Here is a 23,891-nt window from a genome sequence, read left to right as displayed (position 1 = left end):
TGCAGGGGTTGGGGAGATGTGCTATGTTTTCTCATTTGGGGATGCATGTTGGGAAGGAAGAAGCGGAGAGAAGTGGGAGGGGCTGCATTTGTGGGAGTTCATGAAACTGGGATGCCACGTGTTGCTTCAGTCCCTGGTGAGGAAGTTGCTGGAAGGGCAGGTTTCCTTCCAAATGCACAAGGAGCCTTCGAGACGGGTAGTTTGGGGCACTTTTACAGAATGTCAAGCCACAGACACAGAATTTCACGAGGAAATCTTCAAGATGTTTTGAAAAATGAATTGTTGGAAGTAGGCACGGCGGCCTCATGATGAGGCAGCAACCAGATCCCCTCCCAGGGACAAATAACAAGAGCTGAGGAGGTCCCAGTCAGCATTGGTACAGTAAGCGATAGAGCAATCACACGAAGGGGACCCTCATTTCTCCCCTGTGTGAGTGACAACTGGACATTCTGGTTAAATAGGTAACAGTTATCTCAACAGCTCTATCTTTCTGAAAGAAGTGACACGACTACAAAACATACAACAATCTTACCAAAAAAAGGCACCTCTCCCACAAAAATATCCAACTATAAAGAAAAAGACTGACTCATCCAGCTGGAGTTTATTTGTAAACAGTCACAGGTCAAGTCAGTGTTGTTATCGGCTACTTCAGGACCCACCGAAGATTCCCGTTTCAGTGACAGGCAGCAGCAGCTGCAGTTTTGAGACCACAACATATCTACAAGTTTGAGTGAAGTGGGCAGCCGGCAACATAATGTCTTCATGAATTTATGCGGTAATTCTGAAGGCCATAGGGGCTACTGTGGAGTATGTGAATTAAACAAGAAAATGGAGAGTCTAACGTACCCACGTTACAGTAATATCTATGGAAAAAAATCTTACTCAACTTTGAAGGTAGATTGTTTGAGATGAGCTCTAGTTTAACCTTATTTCCTTTTATATTTGTCTGAAAATCCTGTGGAAGCTATCGAATTCGGGCTGATGACTGTAGTGCCGTGACCTTCAGAGCTGTGCTCCTTATAATTTCCAACAGCCTGGAGGGAGGGTGGGACCCAAAACAAATGTTTATGTGCATTTAATAAGAGACTATAAATTGGTTTTCTTTTCTGTTGTTATTTTAAAATTTATCAAACAGAAACTTGAACTTCCTTCTTTGGTGGACATGTCTACAAATTTAACTCGTGTGTAGATTTGTGTAACTATCTCCACGCTCAGTGTGCAGAACAGTCCCATCACCTTAAAAACTCCCTCAAGCTGTCAACCTGTGTTCATGCTCTCCCCACCTCCACCCCTGGCAGCCACTCAGCTATTCTTCATCAACACAGTCTGTCTTTTGAGAATGTGTATAAATGGAAATATACTGTACACTGTGTAACCTTTTGAGACTGTGTAGTGTATAGATGTTCCATAGTTTGTTTATCCATTTTCCCACGGAAGGTCACTTCGGTTTGGGTGTTTATGAGTAGACCTTCCTTTCATTTTTGTGTATGCCCAAGCTTTCATTTCTTTGGTATAAACACCCAGGCGTGGAATTGCTGGGTCATATTGTAAGTGCATCTCCAACTTCATAAGAAACTGCTAAACTGTTTTCCACAGTGACCATCATTTTGCATTCCCACCAGCAGTGCAGGGAAGTTCCAGCTGCTCTGGAACTCCTCAGCCCTTGGTAATTGTTTATTCTGGTCATTCCACTAGGTGTACACCTATTGGACCACAGTGGTATCTCATTGTGGTTTTAATTTGCATTTCTCTAAAGGTTAATGAGGACAAACTTTTTTTTTTTATGTGCTTATTTGCCATTGTTATATCCACTTAAAATTTTTGTTCAAGTCTTTTGCCTATCTTATCATTGGGTTGGTTGTTTTCTTATTGTTGTTTTGAGAGTTCTTTATACTGGTATATTCTGGATATAAATTTTTTGGTAGATATATGATTTGCAAATAGGTTTTTCTGGTCTATAGCTTATATTTTCCTTTTCTTAAAAAATATCTTTTGCACAGCAAGAGTTTTAAATTTTGATGAAGTCAAATGTTTTTCTTTTATGGATTCTGGGTAATATGCTGTGTGTAGGAAATTGGTACCAAATCCTAAGTCCGTAGTTATGGAGACCTCTCTGATACTGGCTACTCCCGAGAATGCTCTTCTCATCCCCTTGGTTGTCTCCTTCAAGAGCCTAACATTACTTCCTTAGAAGAGTGTTCTTCCCCCTTCCTCTTTGCCCCCCCGGGCACAATTATTCCCTTCTCCTCTGTGTGCCCTCTGTGAGCACTTACCTTCCTGGCTGTAATTTTTATTTCCATCCCCACCTCCTACCAACCAGGGAACTCCAGGGAGCAGGCTCTGGAAATATAACCTTTGTGTGCCCCAGCACAGTACATAGCAGGTACTTAAGGCATTTGCGGGGGGAAAAAAAAACACAAAACACCAGAAATAATTATCCTTCTATCCTTAATAATTATGGGATAGACTAAGGACAATTTGAGTATCTGTAAAAATGTTATTGCTTGAAGGACATTTAAAAACTATCTTCAGTTTGTAATTATAGGTTTCTTAGTCTTTGAGACATCTCTTGATTGAGTCATCTGAATGAGCTTGCTGGAGAACATTTTTTTCTCAGAAGAAGAAATATAAGACAACTAGAGGCCCGGTGCACAAAATTCGTGCACGGGGTGGGGGGTGTTCCTCAGCCCAGCCTGCACCCTCTCCAATCTGGGACCCCTTGAGGGATGTCTGACTGCCCGGTAAGATCGAGCCTAAACGGACAGTCGGACATCCCTCTCACAATCGAGGACTGCTGGCTCCCAACTGCTCGCCTGCCTGCCTTCCTGATTGCTCCTAACTGCTTCTGCCTGCCAGCCTGATCACCCCCTACCCACTCCCCTGCCAGCCTGATTGATGCCTAACTGCTCCCCTGCCAGCCTGATTGCCCCTAACTGCCCTCCCCTGCAGTCCTGGTCACCCCTAACTGCCCGCCCCTGCAGGCCTGGTCACTGCCCTCCCCTGCAGGCCTGGTCCCCCCTAACTGCCCTCCCCTGCAGGCCTCATTCCCCCACAACTGCCTTCCCCTGTAGGCCTGGTCCCTCCCAACTGCCCTCCCCTGCCAGCCATCTTTGACCACATGGGGCGGCCATCTTGTGTGTTGGGGTGATGGTCAATTTGCATATTACTCTTTTATTAGATAGGATGAATGAAATCCATGTAGAATTATGGGAAATTTTAAGTAGTTAAAGCTTTAGTAGACTGTAGACACCTACTAGAGAAGAAGGGAGCAGGTATGAGGGCAAAAGAGTAATGATCAGAAAGTGGCAAAGACGCTCTGAGGCCTGTTCTTCCCCATCAGCCCTATCCCTCCATCTCTCAGGTGAGGCCTGGGCTAATAGGTAGCATCCATTGGGAGGACAACAGGGAAGCAAGGTCCTTGGGCAGAATCAGGGTTTGGTAAGACCAGGAGGTAGATAATACAATTATTCACATAATTCTTCTGTCAAGAAGTAAAGGAGTGTTTTTACAATGGAATGGGGTTATTAGCCAGAAAAGTACAGAGGATTTGGAAGTGGTCAGCAATGCGGGGAAGGGAGTTTTCCAAGGAAACACAGTACTACACAGAACTGAGCATCCTAAGAGGGCAAAGGAAGCAGGGCATGTGCTTTGAGGTAGTTGAGGTATCAGGAATAAGAGGTGTGAGGGATAAGTGGAGTAGATGCTCTAAGCATCTTGGTTCTTGGGTTTCAAGAACTAATATTGGAGCATTTATTGGAGTATTTATTGGAGTTGCACAATAATTAATATTCAAATTTCAGAACAACTCTCATTCTTCAGTAGATTTTTTTGGCCTATTTTTTACACATTGTTTCCTAAGGTTACATTTTATTTTTTCTTTAAAAACAAGTAATTGAATTACATGGAATCAGCAGGCTATGTTTCCAGCATAGAATGACTGTTTTGACACTCATGATAGGGCTCAGAACTCAAATGCTATCTTAAAATGTTAGCCTTACCAAAAATTATCCATTTAAAAAACAAACACTGATCATCACTAAAAATGGGTAACTGAGCAGATTCAGCTGACATCTGTATCATTTTAATGCTTAATGGTCCCAAATTGCTCATGTAAATATTCCTATTGATGCTGCTCATTCCATGTAGCTGCCTCTGATGGCACAGTGGAGTGTGGGAACTTGTAAGGGCAAATGCCATATCAGACACCAAGTCTGCATGCCTAATAGTATGTGTGGGAGAGATTGAAACCTTGAGTTCATAATGTTTCTATTTATATTGTCTCGGTCTTACAGAACAAACTGTATTTTGTCTTTCTTCAACCTTGGGGTTTCTCTGGCTTTCCTTCTTTAGAGTGATTCTGCTTGCAAAGTGTGGGATGAAATTTAGATATCCATTATGAATTTAGGAATTAACATTCCCTGTGGGAATGTGACAATTGTTCCTTATATCGAAGACCCTGTGGTTCATTGACAATAGGTGGTAATTCCTATGAAACACAGATTCTAGCCCATCTTTTCTTCATGCTTGGTGTCTGGATGAAGCTTCTATCCTGAAACACTGTGTGTTCCATGGAGCTCGCCATCAGCAAAAAGAATATCTGTTGGCTCACTTGCCAGAATCACAAACTGTAAATAAAGAGAACAGAGAGTGGATTTGTGAGGTGACCTCTCAGCTTGGCATCTGAAAGAATTTTGGTATCTGAAAGAATCAGACTTTTTGTGGGTTAGGAAAAGATCAACTTACCTGTATTCACAAAAGGCCCGGTGCCCAGGAACATGGCCTGCAAGTAACAAAGGCCCACTCTCTAAACATGTGCTCACCTGACCTGATGGCTCTGATGATTGGTGTCAGGTGAAGAAGTGACCTTTTGGCAAATAAGTCATCCTATCTTTGCTTTTTTTTTCCACTGCAGGACATTTGCGAAGATATTTCTGATCATGTTGAGCAAATCCACGCCCTCCTCGAGACTGAGTTCTCCCTGAAGCTGCTGTCCTACTCTGTCAACGTGATTGTGGACATCCACGCGGTGCAGCTCCTCTGGCACCAGCTCCGGGTCTCGGTGCTGGTTCTGCGGGAGCGCATCCTGCAAGGTCTGCAGGACGCCAATGGCAACTACACCAGGCAGACGGACATTCTGCAAGCTTTCTCCGAAGAGACAGCCGAGGTGGGTATTTTCTTTGAAGCCATATCATGCGTTGTCAAGTGTGACCTTTTGAGAATGTTTTCAGTGCAGAGCTGTGGGGTAGGAATTCTTTGCAGGTAGATAAGCAGGTCCTGAGCTGGGCTTTGAACCTAGGTATAGTAACAGAGGCTCGGTTACTTTTAATGTGAATGAAACTTTAGATCAGAATTAACTCACTCCTACCTGTTAGTTTGCCCAGAAACCACCCATAGTTGGTATTAATTTGGCTACTTGTTCTCTATTTAATTTATATTTATTGAGCACTTACTATGGGCCAAGCACTGGGTGCTAAGAATATAATAGTGAACAAAACATAGTCTTTGCTTTCAAGCAGTTTAGAGCCTAGTGGGGGATGTAGGCACATGAACAGGCATTAAGGCCAGACGGCAATAGGTCTATATGATGCACTGGAGGACAGAGAAGGAGCACCTAATTCAGACAGGAAGCCTTTCCAGGAGTGAGTCTACTCTGAGACCTAAAGGAGAAGCGGGATCAAACTGGTGAACTGAGGTGGAAAATGTCTAGACAGAGGGAATGTCATGTTCAAAGATGCAGATGTAAGAGAGAGAATGACAGGCTCAAAGAGCTACAGATAAAAATGGAGCAAAAAGTTCAAGGGACCAGGAAGCAGGCTTTAAACTAATAGGTAAGCGAAGGTGAGATTGTGAAGATAAAAAGCCATATTAAAAAGCCATATTGAGAGAACTGGACTTTAGTTTCAGGACAGTTTGTTCAGGGAATGGACATGATTAAATTCATGCTTTAGAAAAATCATTCTGGATGTAGTGAATCAATGAACTTTAGAATTTTACACAATCAACATATTTAAATTTTTGTAGTCATATTAAGTGCATTTTAATGAATTTGTTGTTGTTACTCTTGATGCATGGCTTAAGAATGAATACTATAAATTTGAACCCAAATAACTTCTTTTATTTCCCAATAAAATGGACACATATTATAGAGAAAAGCATTGTGCTAGCTAATTAAGCAGGGGCTGTGTGTGTAGGGAGATAAATAAGTAGGTAGGTAGGTAGATAGATAGATAGATAGATAGATAGATAGGTACATAGTATATACCATATATAGATACATAGAGTGTGTATGTATGTATATAGCCCCTTGGCTCTTGACACCCAGTTGCGAGCTATACTGTTGGTTTTGTGGAAGATATGTATTATACAAGTTTATAAGGAACTTATATGAATATATAAGATTAAAAGGCCTTATAAAGAGTGTTGCATAGTTCATTAATTTATTAATGTTTTACTGGCTCCAACATTACCAATAAGCAAAACAGATCTGTGTCTAGTCTCATAAATAATTTATACTTGTTGATTACATATATATATATATATATATATATATATAAAACCCTAATATGCAAATAGACTGAACGGTAGAACAACCAAACAACTGATCGCTATGATGTGTGCTGACCACCAGGGGGTGCGCACAGAACATGGTTGGTGTCGGCCAAGGCGGGATGGTGGAGCAGGTGAGAGGGAGCACCAGACCAAGGCGGGGCACTGATCACTGTCATCGGGGCGAGCCTCTGGTGGTTACTGAACATTCTTTGCATCCTCGCGCTGGCCCAGCTCGCACCTGCTGCTAGTGCCAGAGCCGCCACTCGCACCCGCTGCTGGTGCCTGGTGCCAGCCCCAATCGCTCAGCACCATCAGCTGGTGCAAGTGGCGGGTGCTAGCCCTGATCATGCCTCAGGGGTTCTCCACCTCCTCCTGCTCCTGAGGGGCAATCAGGACCAGCAGCTGCCTCTTGCACCCACTGCCGGTGAAGGCCCTGCTCGCACATGCAGCTGGTGCTGGAGCTGCTGCTTTCACCTGCTGCCAGCACCCAGCGCCGGTCCCAATCACCCCTGAGGGCTTCTCCACCTCCCCCTGCTCCTGAGGGGCGATCGGGACCAGCAGCTGCCTCTTGCACCCACTGCCGGCGAAGGCCCCGCTCGCACACGCAGCTGGTGCTGGAGCTGCTGCTTTCACCTGCTGCCAGCACCTACCACCAGTCCCAATCCCCTTTGATGGCTTCTCCACCTTCCCCTGCTCCTGAGGGGTGATCGGGGTAGCAGCCACCACTGGCACCTGCTGATGGCACTGGCCCCAATCGCTCTGCCCCAACAACGGGTGGTGCAAGTGGGGCAAGAGCCGTCAGTGTGGAGTGGGGCTGCCAGCAGACAGGGGACTGGGGGCTGTGTGGGAGAGGCTGGGCGGGGGCACGGAGGATGGGTTGAGACCCACCCCTGTGCCCACCACAGTCTTAAGGCCCACAGTTCATTTCAAGGCCTCTAGTTATTTTCATAACAGTGATGATCTTTCTTTGGCAAAGATCCTGGAAGTTAATGGGAATCAAAACCTATCAGGCTCACTTCTAACATTAAGTCATGACCTTCGTTTTCATTTAGCTTTCCCTTTTATTGTGACAGTGACTGAGGTGATACTGACTTTGGCAGAGTGCTTGTGTATTCATATTCATACTAGAGGCCCAGTGCACGAATTTGTGCATGGGTGGGGCTCGCCATGGGGAGGGCCTGTGGGCAGTGGGCCAGCTGGCCCTGCCCCCGAATGGGGTGGGGAGCTGATTGGGGGTCTGCGGCTGTGGGAGGGGCTGTGGGAGGTTGGCTGGCCAGCCCCACCCCCGATTGGTGTGGGGGGGCCAATCTGGAGTGAAGCTGGTTGGGGGGAGGGACCACAGGCTGATCAGAGTGGTGGGGGCTGATCGGGATTGGGTATCAGTGGCCTGGGGGGAGGGGCCATGGGTGGTTGGCCAGCTGGCCCTACCCCTGATTGGAATGGGAGGCTGATCGGGGGTGGAGCTGACTGGGGGGAGGAGCTGCAGGCCGATCGGGGGGGGGGGGGAGGGTGGGATGGGAGCCCATTGGTGTTGGGGCCAGCTGAGGGGAGGGGCCGCAGGCAGTTGGCTGGCTGGCCCTGCTCCTGATTGGGTCAGGGGGCAGCAATCAGGGTCGGGGCTGGCTGTGGGGAGGAACTGCAGGAGGTTGGATGGCAGGCCCTGCCCCCTATTTTGGTGGGGGGGATGATCAGGAGCGGGGCTGGCCAGGGGGAGGGTCTGTGGGCCGATCGGGGTGGGGTGGGCTGATCAGCAGCAGGGCCGACCAGGGGAAAGGGCTGCGGGGCGGGGGGGGGGGGGGTTGGCTGGTGGCCCTGCCCTCGATTGGGGTGGAAGAGGTTGATCAGGGGTGGGGCCAGCTGGGGGAAGGGTTGTGGGAGGTTGGCTGGCTGGCCCCACCCCCCGATCGGGCCAGTTCGCTGGCCGCAGTGGGCATCATAGTGACCGGTTGTTCTGGTTGTTACGGCGTTCTGGTCGCTGGCTTTTTATATATATAGATGGGGTGTCAGTCCCCAGATGCCATCCCTCCAAAGTAGAATCCCTAGAGGACCCTTGATTGGTACTCTTGTGCTTATGAGAGACTATGAAGAATTCCTACTGGCCCACTCTGCCCTAAATCTGGTACCTATGAGTTGTATGATAATGAGGTGAAGATCATAGATGGGAAAGGTTTGTCTAAATGTTGAAGAGATCTTTCCTTAGATATCTACCTGGCATCCCTAACCTATGCATTCTTTTTTTTGTTCCTCCCCATGTGTTCTGCTGGCTCTGCTCAGCATCCATTGAACAGTCATCGAATCTTCCCACTTTCTACTACTAGAAGGGACATTAGAAATCACTGAGTCAAACCAGTTCATGTTTCATATTTGTTTATTCATTTAATAACCATTTACTGATTGCCAACCCTTGTTGTTAGTTTTGTGGAATACGTTTACCATGCATATATTTGAATGCATATCATTAGTGGAGTAGTATCCCAAGAATGATGAAAAACAATTGAGGTACAGGTACAGGCTGCTGTTTTCACAGCTATGTTGCAAGTAAGCAGTATTAAGGTTTTCACAATGTGAGCTCTGCAATTATTTACAGATTTAATTGGAAGCAATTTCATGCATTTGCATGTTTGAAGTCAGTGTTTAGTCTTGTAACAATATGCTGTATGAGGGGTAAAGGAACAGTGAATTCTTAGCCATCCGCTTTGTGGATATTTTTCTATGAATTAAAACACTGTCTCCATTGTCATCTTTCCTGAAACTGTGGATTTCTGATCCTATTTGTTTGTGTTTTTAGTGTGATTCCATGAGAACATTTCAAAGACTGCTTAGTTTTATTTGTTTCTGTCAGCACACCAGAATTGTGGGAAACCAGAAGGGGATTAGAATAAAATTCTTGGCTTTATCAGAAAAAATTCAGCTGTGAAAGATTTATAGAATGAAGAGGGAAATGGCATAAAACATGCTGATAAACTAGAATAGTAGATGTCCTTCCAATAAAGGTGAATGCATTTGCTCTTCTTGGAAATTGGTTGAGTTTCAAAGCCACATTAAAGAATAAATTTGAAAGTCGAGAAAGTGGCAAGTTCTCTGTCTTCCTGTCCTTGCTAAAACAAAATATATGATTTTTTTTACTTAAATATAGAGCAGACCATATCTTGTAAGCAAATTGGCAAACACCTTATTAAAACAAAACCAACCAAGCAAATGAAAAATACTTTAGAGTAAAACTCACCATCCTATATAATAAAGAGCTAATATGCTAATTAGACCGAACAGCAGAACAACCATCCAGATGACCTTCTGGATGAAGCCACAGCTGCAAGGGCTGAGCCCCTTGCACAAATTTTGTGCATCAGGCCTCTAGTCTATAATAATCTATAATAATAAATTATAGATTAGGTTAGTGAGGGATGACCAAACGACTGAACAGCAGGCTGCGTGGGGTGACCAGGCCGGTGTGGGGGCCGTGAGGGGCGACCAGGCCAGCAGGGAGGGGCAGTTGAGGGTGACCAGGCCAGCAGGGAGGGGCAGTAGGGGGCGACCATGCTGGCAGGGGGGCAGTTGGGGGTGATTAGGCTGGCAGGGGGGGCAGTGAGGGGCAACTAGGCTGGCAGGGGGGCAGTTAGGGGTGACCAGGCCAGCAGGGGGGCAATAAGGGGTGACCAGGCTGGAGGGGAGGGGCAGTTAGGAGCAACCAGGCTGGCAAGGAGGGGGCAGTTGGGGGCAACCAGGCAGGCAGGCAGGTGAGCGATTAGGAGCCAGTGGTCCAGGATTGTGAGAGGAATGTCCGACTGCCGGTTTAGGCCCGATCCTAAACCGGCAGTCGAACATTCCCCAAGGGGTCCCGGCCCAGGCTCCTCAGGATCGGGCCTAAACCGGCAGTCGGACATCCCCCAAGGGGTCCTGGTTTGGAGAGGATACAGGCTGGGCTGAGGGGACCCCCCCTCCCGTGCACGAATTTCATGCACTGGGCCTCTAGTAATTAAATAAAACAAACAAAACCAGCTTTTAACTGTTCTCTGTTGTAATAATAATTCTTCTCCCCCTCTCTCCTGTCCTCCCTTCCTTCTTTCCTTCCGGCTTTTCTTTCTACTTTTCCTAAATATTTATCAACTAGAGGCCCAGTGCATGATTTAATCATGCACCTGGTGCACCAGCGGGCTGGCTGTCCGCCGGTGCCCCAGGCCTTCCGAAAGCCTCCGGCGCTGCGGAGGCTTTCGAAAGGCCTTGCGCCAGAGCAGACAGCCGGCCAGGTCCCCTGCTTTGGCCTTTGATCGCGGGGGACCTGGCCGGCTGTCCGCCGGTGCCCCAGGCCTTCCGAAAGCCTCCGGCGCAGCCATGGCTCAGCGTCCTGCTGGCCCAATCAGCTACCCCGGCCACCCTGAGTCCCGCCCCCTGCGCCTCCTGCTGGCCCAATCGTGGGCATAGCGGAGTGATGGTAATTTACATATTACCATTTTATTATGTAGGATTTCCTATTACATATAAGGCACTAACTATTCAAAGAAGAATAACACATGTTAGGAATCACATTCAAAATTTCATGAGATCCATAGGATGAAAGGTGCTATTACTCTTATTTAATAGGTGATATTACTGCATCCATCTTACAGATGAGAGGACTGAGATTGAGAGAGGTAAAGTCACACAGGTAGTGCTAATTATTAACAACATTGATACAGTAACAAATAACTTATTGTATGCCAGGTGGTGTGGTAAGCACTTCAGGTAAATGGTAGTTGCCCTCTCTGTGGGAATGCATTGGTCCTTCCAAAGCTCTCACACCACAGCACTCTGTGTTCATTTACTAGTACTTATTAGGGGCAATTTATAGTATGACAAAGTGTGTGCTGGATGTGAACTGCATGAGTGCTGGCACCAGATTATCATCATTTCGTACTTCCCACTGCACCTGATGCACATCACTGTATGTAAAAGTTTGATAAGTTGAGTCGAATGAAATAATGCAAATAATGCTTTAGGTATAGAAGAGGGAGCTATCACTTTAGATTGGGAGACTGGGGCAAATCATGGAGATTAATTATTTGACTCATGATTTCAGCTGGTAGAAAATGGAAATTCTCAAGACTTGCTACTATCTATATATATAAAAGCCTAAACGACTGTTACGACCGAACAACCAGAACGACTGGTCGCTATGACACACACTGACCACCAGGGGACAGATGCTTAACGCAGGAGCTGCCCCCTGGTGTCAGTGTGCTCCCACAGGGGAAGCACTGCCCAGCCAGAATCCGGCTCACAGCTGGCGAGTGCAGCTGCAGTGGCGGGAGCCTCTCCCAACTCTGCGGCAGCACTACCAAGCAGCAGCGGCAGGCATAGCCAGCATGGTACCTGGCCCCGGCCCAGGCTCCTCCCTAGCTGCCTGCCACTTGGCGCACTGCTACATCCCCCGGGGGATGTCCAACTGCCAGTGGCCTGTGGGATCGGGCCTAAACCAGCAGTTGGACATCCCCCGAGGGGTCCCGGATTGCAAGAGGGCACAGGCCAGGCCAGGACTCCCCCTCCTCCCCCCATTCAGGAATCCATGCACTGGGCTTCTAGTAGTATAAATAAAAATATTGAAAGATTGTTCATGTGAATTTTCCCCTTGCCCATCAGAAACTAAACTGAATTTTGTTTCCCATTTTCCTGTTATTACTTGCTCTTCTCAGTCTGTGGCAGGTCTTTGGAATGCATTCAGGATCATAGAGTTCCAATATGGTAGAGATGAAAGAAATCTGAGCACGTGGCCAGACTTTGTGGTTGAGGGCTCTGGGGGACTGCACCATTCTGGTGAGAGGTCCATGAATTTACATTAGTAATTGAAGGGTACCAGATACCATGTAGTGAGATCAGGGAAGGAAGGGGTGGGGCATACTACCGGTACGAAATTGTCTTTACTGTACCTATAATTAAAACAGTGTAATTCTATTTCCAACCCTCTTCTTAGTAATAACACTAAATCAGGGCATGAAACTGACCCTGAAGTAGCAATAAACACTGATACAATCTTGTGTATTTTAATAGGGAGATCTTAAAATTTCTAAATCATGAGTATTAAATCGCATGTTCAATTGGTTGCAAAATGTAGTGTTAAAAAAAGAGAGAGCTCTAGGAAGGCATTTGGAACTAGAGCTTAAGTTACTTAATTATGGGTAAGGAACAAAGCAGAATTTCTTGTTTTGTTTTGTTTTTCAGGGAGGGATTTTTTTTCACATTAAAAATGCAGTCTGAGTTAAAAATAGTTACCCATGAGTGACAATCCACCATGCACAGAAGTAGTTGGCCTGGGTGGGAACAGGTGGGGGAGGGTTTACTTTGGAGCATTAAGTGTTTTTGAGTGCAGTATTTTGTTTTTCAAACAAAGGACTGGGTAGGGGAGGGATCTTCCGGGGAAGACCTGGGCAAAGGGAGCCATACCCTATTCTCTGATACGTAGTCTCATGAGTGCCCCTTATCTTTGAGCTAGACAGTTGCCTCGTCTTTTGGTTTTATGACCATGAAAATGGGGACCAAAGCTTTCCCAGGGCTACTGTGTTCCAAGCCGGTCCAGAAACAGGTGGCTGACACTTTCACGTGTCTAAGTTTTACCTGAACTCTCAAATTCCTATTTCTCTATCCATCATAGAAACTTTTTCTTAATGCTTCTCTAACCTCACTCAAGTAGCTACAGTGCTGTGCCTTTATGATAAATGGGGTAGAATATAATGTAAATTTCAACTAGTTAGTAATTTAAATATCAACTAATGGGGTAGCTTGGAACTTAACTATCATTTATAATACATTTTAAAAAACATATTTTTATTGATTTCAGAGAGGAGAGTAGAAGGAGAGAGACAGAAACATCAGTGATGAGAGAGGATCATTGATCAGCTGCCTCCTGCATGCCCCACACTAGGGATCTCGCTTGCAACTTGGGCATGTGCCCTGACCAGGAATCAAACCGTGACCTCCTGGTTCATAGGTCAATGCTCAACCACTGAGCCATGCTGTCTGTCTGGGCTATAATACATTTTCAAAACGGAGTAATTTCTGAATACTAAGCCACTAAATTTTTAAAAATAAAAAAATACAACCTGCCTTTAAATTGGAATTCCCAACATTACTGTATTTTTCCATGTACAAAGCGTTATTTTTTCCTAAAATCATTAGACTGAAAATTGGGGGGAGAAGTCAGCTGAGGAGGGAGCCTCTTGGGTACATAGCTGCCCAGACCTTGTCAAACAGGCTTCCTCCAATCACAGCCTTATTGTTACTGACATCAGCTGGTGCCGTAATTGGAGGTGGAGGTGGAGAGTGCGCAGATACAATAGGGACCTGAGTGTTCTGAGCCCATAAAGATGTCAAAAAATGAAAAGATAAATACCGGTAAGCATTGTCTTTCTCTGCAAAATTCAAACTGAATGTAATCAGCTATGCAAAAGAGCATGCAAATAGAGCTACAGGAAGACAATTTGGACCTCCTCTCACTGACTGTATGATCAGACAGTGGAGAAAACAGGAAGAACAACTCCTTAAGATGCCAAAAAAGAAGAAGGCCTTAAGAGGAAAACCGGCAAAATGTTTAAAATATTGATTTCTTAATTTGGGGTTGGAAAGGTGGGGGGGGGGGCGCATCTCATATATGGAAAAATACGGTACTTTCTTTAAAAATTGTATAAAGTGTGACGTTACTTGGCTGTCTCATTCCTTGGTGATTTTTGGTTTCTGACTTTGTTATTTAAAGATCCTGGTCCAGGTATGCAGCATTAAAGCCACACAATTCCATTTAGATCATTTTGGCAGTTAATACTCTTTTCTCACTTTGTGCAGTATAATTGCCATAAGGATATCTCGCATTTTGAAAAAAAATTCTTCCTAAATATACTTGAATAGTAAAATAATAATATGAGTGAACATTCATTAAATACCTAATCCATGTGTCAGACTTGTGTTTTACATATCTTACCTCTTTTGAGTCTCACAACAGCCCTATGACATGGCTTATCATTATCCCCTTTTTACAGATGAAGGAAATGAGGCTTAGCAACATCAAGTTACTGGGTCATGGTCACATGGCTAACTAGTGCTAGAGGTAGAATTTGACTCTGAAGCTTGGGCTTTTCATCACTGGCGTCAACTGAAACTACATAATCAGAGGAAGAAATTACATGAAGGCATAGAGATACATTCCAAAATGTCATCCTTCATTCATTTACTGCAGGGGTGGAATAAGGCCTGCAGGCCTTAAAAGGCCCACGGAATCATTTGGTCTGGCCCTGCCAAGGCATTAGCGGTGAGTTAATTAAATAATTAGCAGGCTAATTTTTAAGTTGATAATTTGGTATGGCCCTTGAATGATCTTATAAATATCCAAATGGCCCTTGGCAGAAAAAAGGTTCCCCACCCTGAAATTTTATTCAACAGATATGTCTTGGAGTGCTATGCAGATCACTGTGCTAAGTGTTGCCGTATCCTGGTGAGTCAGCTATTTTCTATGTGATTTATACTGTTGTGGTACATACAAACTAGTGGGAGAAACAAGGTAATTAAATAACCACAGAAGTATTTATTTAAAGATTGAGATAAATTCTTAAAGGAAAAACAATATCTATACTAATAAAAGAGAAAGATGCTAATTGACCCTACCTCTGCTATGACCACCAGCCAATGAGGAGTGATATGCAAATTAACCCAACAAAGATGGCAGGTAAATTTGCATATGCAGGCAGGGCGGGCAGTGCCAGACACCACACGTGGGGTCCAGGCTGCAGTCGGGACCGGGCAGGCAGGCACGATCGGGGACCAGGCAGGCCAGGTGGGCAGCACCAGACGCCACCTGCCTGGGGTCCGGGCCCCAATTGGGGATCCGGGCAGGCAGGGGTGGCCAGAATCTCTGGGATCACTGTCTGTCCCTAGGCTGCCTGGGGACACTGGTGGAGCAGGCCAGGTTGAACATTTCAATGAAAATGGGATGCCTGTGCCCTGCCCCACCGTGCCCCATCCCTGGCGAGGAGAGAGAAATGGGCAGTTAGCAGGCACCGGGGCTCGGAAGGGACTGGGAGCAACCTTCAGGAGCGCTACCAGGAAGAGGTGCTGAACCATGAGGACGCCGAGGGCTGGCTGATGGAGGCAAGCAAAGGTACAGAGCAGGCGGCTCTCGCAGAGCTGAGCTCGAAAAGCGCATCGACAGCCTGATGGATGAAATCGCCTTTCTGAAGAAGGTGCATGAAGAGGGGATCGCCGAGCTGCAGGCGCAGATCCAGTATGCTCAGATCTTCGTGGAGATGGACGTGTTCTCCAAGTCCGACCTCTCCGCCGCGCTCAAGGACATCCGCGCCCAGTACGAGAAGCTGGCTGCCAAGAACATGCAGAATGCCGAAGAATGGTACAAGAGCCGCTTCACCGTGCTGACCAAGAGCACTGCCAAGAACACCTACGCAGTGCACGCCACCGAGGACAAGGTGTCCGAGAGCCGCCACCGGCTCAAGGCCAAGCCCCTGGAGATCGAAGCAAGCCGGGCATGAACGTAGCACTGGGAAAGCAGCTGCAAGAGCTGGAGGATAAGCAGAACACTGACATTAGTGCTATGCAGGACACAATCAACAAATTAGAAAATGAGTTGAGAACTACAAAGAGTGAAATGGCATGATATTTAAAAGAATACCAGGAACTCCTCAATGTGAAGATGGCTTTGGACATTGACATTGCAGCTTACAGGAAACTTGGAAGGTGAGGAGACCAGCTCAGTTTCACCAGCATGGGAAGCATAGCCAGCTGCTACTCCGAGTTCCCAGGTCTTTGGTCGATCTGCCTACAGTGGTTTACAGACTAGCTCCTACTTGATGTCCGCTCGCTCCTTCCCTTCTTAATACACCAGCCACGTCCAGGAGGAGCAGATTGAGGTGGAGGAGACCATTGAGGCTGCAAAAGCCGAGGAAGCTAAGGATGAACCCCCTTTTGAAGGAGAAGCTGAAGAGGAGGAGAAGGAGAAGGAAGTGGCTGAGGAAGAGGAAGGAGAGGAAGAGGAAGAAGATGTCAAGGAGGAATTTGAGGATGCAAAGGAGGAAGAAGGAGGTGAAGGTGAAGGAGAAGATACCCAAGAAGCTGAGGACAAGAAGAAAGATGAAGGTGCTGGAGAGGAGCAAGCAACCAAGAAGAAAGATTGAGCCCCCCTTTCCTTAATTATTTCAGGAATAATCCTCCCAAAACCAGGTCAACCCTGTCACCAACCAAGCAGTTGAGTTCCCAATACCATACGAATTAAGAAGTCAATATATATAACATTCTGAGGTGACTCAGGTTGGACATTAAATGTTGTGCTGTGACTTTTCTCCTTATGCAGAGTATCTGTTTGCTTGCAGAGTGGCTTCCTGGCTTGCTGCCAGCCTGTGCATGGTCCACGCTTATGAGTTCAGGATCTATGACAATGTGAATAATTCAGATGTTTACAATAAAAACACGTGAATACACGAATTCACTAATGTTAATGTTAAATTTCATGGAAAAATAGTCCTTTGAATCTTGGTTAGAAATTAAAGACCTCAAATCATGTGCAATAAACAGTAAATAAAGTTACACTGAATGACATAAAAAAAATACATTAGGGGCCAGGAAACATTCAAAGAACTGGGGAACCATTCTCAAATCAGGAAGAGAAGTCACAGGGTGTATATTATTGCTACGAATACAGTATTTCCTACTACTTACAACATATACAATGTAATGTATTAGGTGCCTTCCTGTCGCATGAAGTACGTATTCTCATAGAGTAATACTGGTAGATATGTTATAGTTATGGCAGTATGTCATATCCTATCTATATTAATAAAAGGGTAATATGCTAATTAGACCATTAGACCTTCCAGACGTCCTTCCGGACAAAGCCATGGTGGCGGGGCCGAGGCAGAGGCAGTTAGGGGTGATTAGGCCAGGAGGGGAGGGCAGTTGGGGGTGATCAGGCTGGCAGGGGGGCAGTTGAGGGCGAGCAGGCCGGCAGAGGGGACCAGGTGGGGGTGAGCAGGCTGGCAGGGGGGTGCAGTTGGGGGCAAGCAGGCCAGCATGCAGAGTGGTTAGGGGCGATCAAGCAGGCAGGCAGGTGAGCGGTTAGGGGCCAGCAGTCCCAGATTGCGAGGGGGTTGTCCAACTGCCGGTTTAGGTCCAATACCACAGGGGTCCCAGATTGGAGAGGATGCCGGCCAGGCTGAGGGACACCCCCCCCATGCACAAATTTTGTGCACCAGGCCACTAGTAGTTTTATAAGAGTCTATAAGAAAAGATTCTGACTTAATTGAGGGCTTGGAATTTTGAAGAAATACAACTTAATCTGAGGTCTGAGGGGTAAGAATCCATAAGTTACAGGGTATTATAGGTGGGAAACTTTCCTGACAGAGGAACTAGCATGTGCAAAGGCCCCGAGGCAGGAGGACACTGTGGTCCAGTGAAGCCAGGGAGGGGAGAGTGACTGGAAAGAGGTTTCTTCATGTTTGTTCTTGGAAGGGTTTGGGTTTACTTAGCAGGACACTAATAAAGAACTTTAAGCAGAGAATTAACAGTAACAGATTTGTAAAGGTTACTCTGGTAGCAATGTGGAGAACAAACTGGAGGAGGGAGTATGTCAGTTTAAAATAATATCTAATGAATCACAGAAAATTATGGTGCTGAAGTCAGAGTATGGACTTGGCCCTTAATTGCAAGGACATTTGCTAGTTATGCACCTTCTTTTGGCTCAGGCTCTGGTTATATAAAACAATAATATAGACCCCACACCAGAAGAAAGTTGTTGGGAGATTTAAATGAAAAAGAAATATGAAAAAGAAATTAGTAATCAACCACCCCATTTATAGAGGAGGAAACTGAGGTTTAGAAAGGTGAAATGAGGCCTTTCATCATTATTATTTATCTGGATGATACAGAGTGAGAGTGAGGGAGTAGGAGATAAAGGCAAGTTAAAGGTCTGAAGGAAGAGAACATTACCACAACACAGCAAGCAAATGAACAGAAAAACCTGAGAGCTCGGGATAACCTGGTTGAAGGGACACAGGGTGCAGCAGCTACATGAGGTCCAGCTTCAGTTTGCTCACCTGGTTTCTCCTCCAGGAGAACGGAGGACTGGGAATATAACAGTTCAGTTTCCGTCCCTCCTTCGTCTCCTAAGGGACTAGATTAGACCAGGCTGTCCTTCAGCCTGGTTCGTATAATGGGATTCCTTTTGTCCCAAACAAATCATCAGTGAAAAATCTGTTTGCTGAGTGATGTCAGAAACTGCATTAGTAATGCGACAAAAACCTTAATCGCATAATTAAAGATTAAAAAATTTAAAATACTTGCTTGTACTACTATTTTTTAGCTTAGAGAAGTTTCAAACGGGCCTACCCCAAATTATAAATAACAGTGGAGGTGGACACTTGGAATCTAATATACACAAATGGGAGCGGGGTTGGGGGTGAGGGGGTGAGGGGAGAAATGCATGCAGAGTGATGGGAACTAAGACGATAAAGTTTTGATACTCATTAATTTTCTCCAGGAGTTCGGCTGTTTACCTTCGAAAGGGTGGGGAGAAACAGAAGCTAGTCTTGAACTGCTTTTGTTATATGCAAATTCATGTTTCACCTTCCTGGGATTTGTGAATATATATTTAACACGACAGACTTAGTACACTTTAGAAATATTTATTGAGCATCTACTACGAGTTAGCCAGTTGTGGTAGGTGATGGAAGTGATAGCAATAAGCAAAAGAGACGTTCATGGAGACGTTACTCCTACATTGATTCCTTCCCAGAAATTTTATTACATCATTTAAGAAATGTTTATTAACTGAACAATGCATTATTTTAAGATAGAACATTAAGGCAAGAATGGATATTTTGGGGTTGACCTTGACCATTTCTATCGAAGCTTTATTCTCTAGATTAAAGAAAAATCTTTGAATATTTAAGGACAAGATATTATATATAAAGTAATGTGATAATGGATTAATATGCCATTCTGTATGTCAAACCAGAAGCAACGGAGACTGATGCATTTTGACCTTCTTAACGGCCTCTGCTGAGATTTCATTTGAACAGCCGCTGAGTGTAACTGATGTTCCGTTTACTGAAACCACTGCCATTGTCTGTTTCAGGGCCGGCTCGATTCTCTAACGGAAGTGGATGACTCAGGGCAGCTAACTATCAAGTGCTCTCAAAATTACCTGTCTCTGGACTGCGGAATTACTGCATTCGAACTGTCTGACTATAGTCCAAGTGAGGATTTGCTCGGCGGCCTGGGTGACATGAGCCAGGCCAAAACCAAACCCTTCGACTCTTGGAGCTACGGTGAGATGGAGAAGGAGTTCCCTGAGCTTATCCGAAGTGTTGGGTTACTGACGGTGGCCGCTGGCCCCATCGCTCCCAACTGCAGCGAAGCAGTGAGTGAGGGGGCGTCTCAAGGTTCCCCCTCAGCAGGTGGTAAAGGGGGGTGTGAGGCAAACAAGGCTCCCGCTGTCGAGGAGCAACCAGGCTCAAAGCAGGGCACGTCGTCGTCGTCCCCAGGGGAAGCGCTGACAAAGACTGTCCAGTCCTCTTCGGAGACCTCGAAGCAAGAATCCGGTCCCCCCTCCCAACCCGGAGCAAAGGACCCACAGCCTCTTCCCGGTGAGAACCCAACGCCCAAGCGACCCATCAGAGATTGCTTCAATGACAACGAGGACTCCCCCACACGGCCCACGTTGCCGAAAAGAGGGCTTTTCCTTAAAGAGGGCACTTTTAAGAATAACCTGCGAGGTGCTGACGGAAGGAGGCGGATGGTCGATCTCAAGCCCGAGCTGAGCAGAAGCACCCCCTCCCTGGCGGGTCCCCCTGACAGATCCAAGCTCTGCCTGGTGCTGCAGGCGTCCTACCCCAGCAGCCCTTCGGCCGCCAGCCAGTCCTATGAGTCTCTGCACAAGGTGGGGGGTGGGGATCTTGAAAACACAGTCAGAAGTCACATTAAAGAAATCTCCTCCAGCCTGGGAAGGCTCAACGACTGCCACAAAGAGAAACCTCGGCTTAAAAAGCCACGCCAGAGCCCGGAAGAGGTGCCTCCGTGCCAAACCCCCAAAGCAGGAACTGGTCCAGGCAAGCAAACCGAGATCACCAGGAGCTCCGGAGTGCCGGACGGAATTGCCTCTTGTACTTCCAAGGCCGTGGAGGGCCCAGACACCGATTCCGCTTCTGCATCCTCCCTTGAGCCGTATACTCAGAGAAGCTGGAATGCCAAATTGCCGGTGCAGTCAGAGACATCCGGTTCCCCACCGTTGACTCAAAGCAGCGAATCTCCTATTGGCTCGGACAGTCTCCTGTCTCCGGTACCCCTCCTTTCAAAACACAAAAGCAAAAAAAGTGACTCCTCCTCCTCCCCAAGTCACGTCTCAAGGAATGGTCAGGTTGTGGAGGCCTGGTATGGCTCCGATGAGTACCTGGCACTGCCCTCTCACCTTAAGCAGACAGAAGTATTAGCTTTGAAGCTGGAAAACTTAACGAAGCTTCTGCCTCCAAAACCCAGAGCAGAAACCATTCAGAACATCGATGACTGGGAACTGTCTGAAATGAATTCAGACTCTGAGATCTATCCCACGTACCATGTCAAGAAGAAGCGTACGAGGCCAGGCAGGGTGTCTCCAAGTTCATCCAGTGACATCGCCTCTTCGCTGGGGGAGAGCATTGAGTCCGGGCCCCTGAGTGACATTCTTTCCGACGAGGAGCTGTGCATGCCTCTCTCTGGCATGAAAAAATACATGGGTGAGAAGTCAGAGAGAGCTTCATCTTCTGAGAAAAACGAGAGCCATTCCGCCACAAAATCTGCTTTAATTCAGAAACTTATGCAAGATATTCAACACCAAGACAACTATGAAGCCATATGGGAAAAAATAGAGGTAAGCCAGTCTAATTAATCTGAGTGATTTCTTACCTTACCTGATTGTTGGAAGTAATGCTGGAAAAAGTTCAACTCTCCCCACTCATATAAAATGTGTTGCTATTTTTGGTAAACATAACTGATTCCCCAAAGAAAGAAGAAGCACATGATCACCGCATTGTGACAGAGTATGTGTCATGCGGAATGGCCCTTGTCAATGCATGAGCTTGATGTACCCTACCTGGTATAGAATTCTTGTTTGTAGTGCCCAAACCTAACACGGCTCCTGACGAATGGTGGGACCCCGTGGATGGAATACAGAATAAAGAGAGCAGTAGCTGTGCAAACACCTGTGTCTCAGGAATATGTGAATAGAATATTCCAGTTGCCCTCAGTGCTTTTTCACTTGTTTGTTCTAACTCCAGAATAGCTTCCACAACTCCATTGTTAACTTCCTAGAAATAGACCAGATACTTCTGATTTTTTGGAAACTTTGTTTTTCTTCAGTCTTTCTCCTCTTTGAGGCCCCTGGCTAATAACCGTGCTACCTATACTCCGTACCACCCATGGGCTCTGAGATGGGGACTTGATGTTTTCGGTAAACCTGTACTTTTAGAATGAATTATTAGATGTGGTGAAATCTTTGAGGACAGACATCAGAATTCTCAGGACTGAGCTTTATACTATAGGATGTGATTTAAGACTGGATAAAAGTATAGACTGGATAAAAATATCCATAGGGGATTTGTTCTAAGACCCCTAGTGGATACATGAAAGCAGAGACAATACCGAACCTATCTATATACTACATTTTTTTCTATACATACATACCTATGCTAAAGTTTAATTTATAGCTTAGGCACAGTAAACAATAACTAACAAAATAGAAAAAGTATAACAGTATACTGTACTAAAAGTTATATGAATGTGGTCTTTCTCTCTTAAACTATCTTATTATAACTATCTCTTACTTGCAGTAAATGGCTTAGTGTCACTCATATTAGGGGACCTCTTGCTGGTGTGTTGGTATAGGCTCAATGTTTTCTACTGCAACACATTGCTCTCAGTTGGAAAATGCTTTTTGTTCATATCTCCCACCCACAAATTTCATATTTTTTCCATTACACACTGGAGCCATAACTTTTACAGTTGGAGGTGGACAGCAAAACAAGCATGGGTTTCTTTTTCCTTCTTCACAATCTCATGGATAGAAATATGTGTTCTTACTATAAATTTTATTAACCCAGCATATGATTTTTCTACCTTTAATTATTAAGTAGAGAACTTTTACCTTTTTACCTAAAGAAAGAAGTTTAGGGTTTCTCTTTGGCATATCTGAATTGCCAGCATCACTACTCCTGTGCTTTGGGGCCATTATTAAGTAAAATAGGGGTCACTGTGATACCATGACAGTCCAGTTGATGACCTAGACAGCTACTAAGTGACTAATGGATGAGTAGCGTATTACAATGTAGATACGCTGGACAAAGGGATGATTCACATCCTGGGCAGGATGGAGTGAGATTTCATTATGCTACTCAGAACAGTGTGCAATTTAAAGCTTATGAATTGTTTATTTCTGGAATTTTCCATTTGATATTTTGGGACTACACTTGACTGTGGATAACTGAAACCATGGGAAGTAAAATCATGGATAAGGGGGGACTGCTGTAGTACATATGGACAGAATAACCTGTAGGAAGAAAATGAAGGTACATTAAAAAAAGAGGGAAAAGTTAATAGCAATATGTAATAATAATAGCATGTTAATAATTGTTTTTACTAAGCATTTACTTGTCAAATACTCACAACAACCCTAATATTAACAGCATTTTATGGGTGAGAGATCAGGCAGTCTGTTCTGGGACCCATGGTATAATTAAATGCTCCCATGCCCTCCTTAAGGAAGCAGCCAATATGTGCTGCATGTAAATACTGCAGTATTGTCGAGAAGAAATAATATCAGTGGAGTTGGAAAGTTAGAGAGAAGGAAGGTGGGCATTTCAGGTAGGAGGAGCATAAACTGGAACACAGAGGTAAGAATTGGGAATGAGCATGATATGGGGGAACATAGCCAGCTGTCCTGACTGGAAGGCTGTGATCAGAAAGCAATGGAAGTTTCCATACATTTGATAGACCAATGCCCTGGTGGCCAGATTAAGGCAGTGGTCGGCAAACTGTGGCTCGCGAGCCGCGGTTTGCCTCTCTGTTGACTAATGAGTTTGCTGACCACTGGGATAGGGGCTTAATCACAAGGAACAACAACAGCCTGTAATTATTGAAATCAAGAGTGTAAGTCAGTGGTCAGCAAACTCATTGGTCAACAGAGAGGCAAACCATGGCTCATGAGCCGCATGTGTCTCGCGAGCCGCAGTTTGCCGACCACTGGACTAAGGCAATTAGAATTTGCTCAGTGGGTGGGCATCCATGGCAACTTCTTTGAAAGGCACTGAGAGTAGTAATATAAGCCACAAATAACTAATGCTTCTTGG

The 23,891-nt window shown here is 45.6% G+C and overlaps 1 protein-coding gene across 2 annotated transcripts in view; it reads left to right on the top strand.

Annotated features, from left to right (window-relative positions):
* The window catches only part of AKAP6 (A-kinase anchoring protein 6), a 490,615-nt gene that overhangs the window by 183,167 nt on the left and 283,557 nt on the right, over positions 1–23,891 (top strand). For both annotated transcript variants that reach the window (XM_079769683.1, XM_079769682.1), the window contains exons 4-5: positions 4,913–5,164; positions 19,649–21,418. In XM_079769683.1, coding sequence (XP_079625809.1) covers positions 4,913–5,164; positions 19,649–21,418 — 2,022 coding nt within the window. The remainder of the gene's footprint in view (positions 1–4,912; positions 5,165–19,648; positions 21,419–23,891) is intronic.

The sequence above is a fragment of the Cnephaeus nilssonii genome, assembly GCF_951640355.1.
Source record: "Cnephaeus nilssonii genome assembly, chromosome: 4".
Taxonomy (NCBI): domain Eukaryota; kingdom Metazoa; phylum Chordata; class Mammalia; order Chiroptera; family Vespertilionidae; genus Cnephaeus; species Cnephaeus nilssonii.
This window is presented reverse-complemented; position numbering and strand designations above follow the sequence as displayed.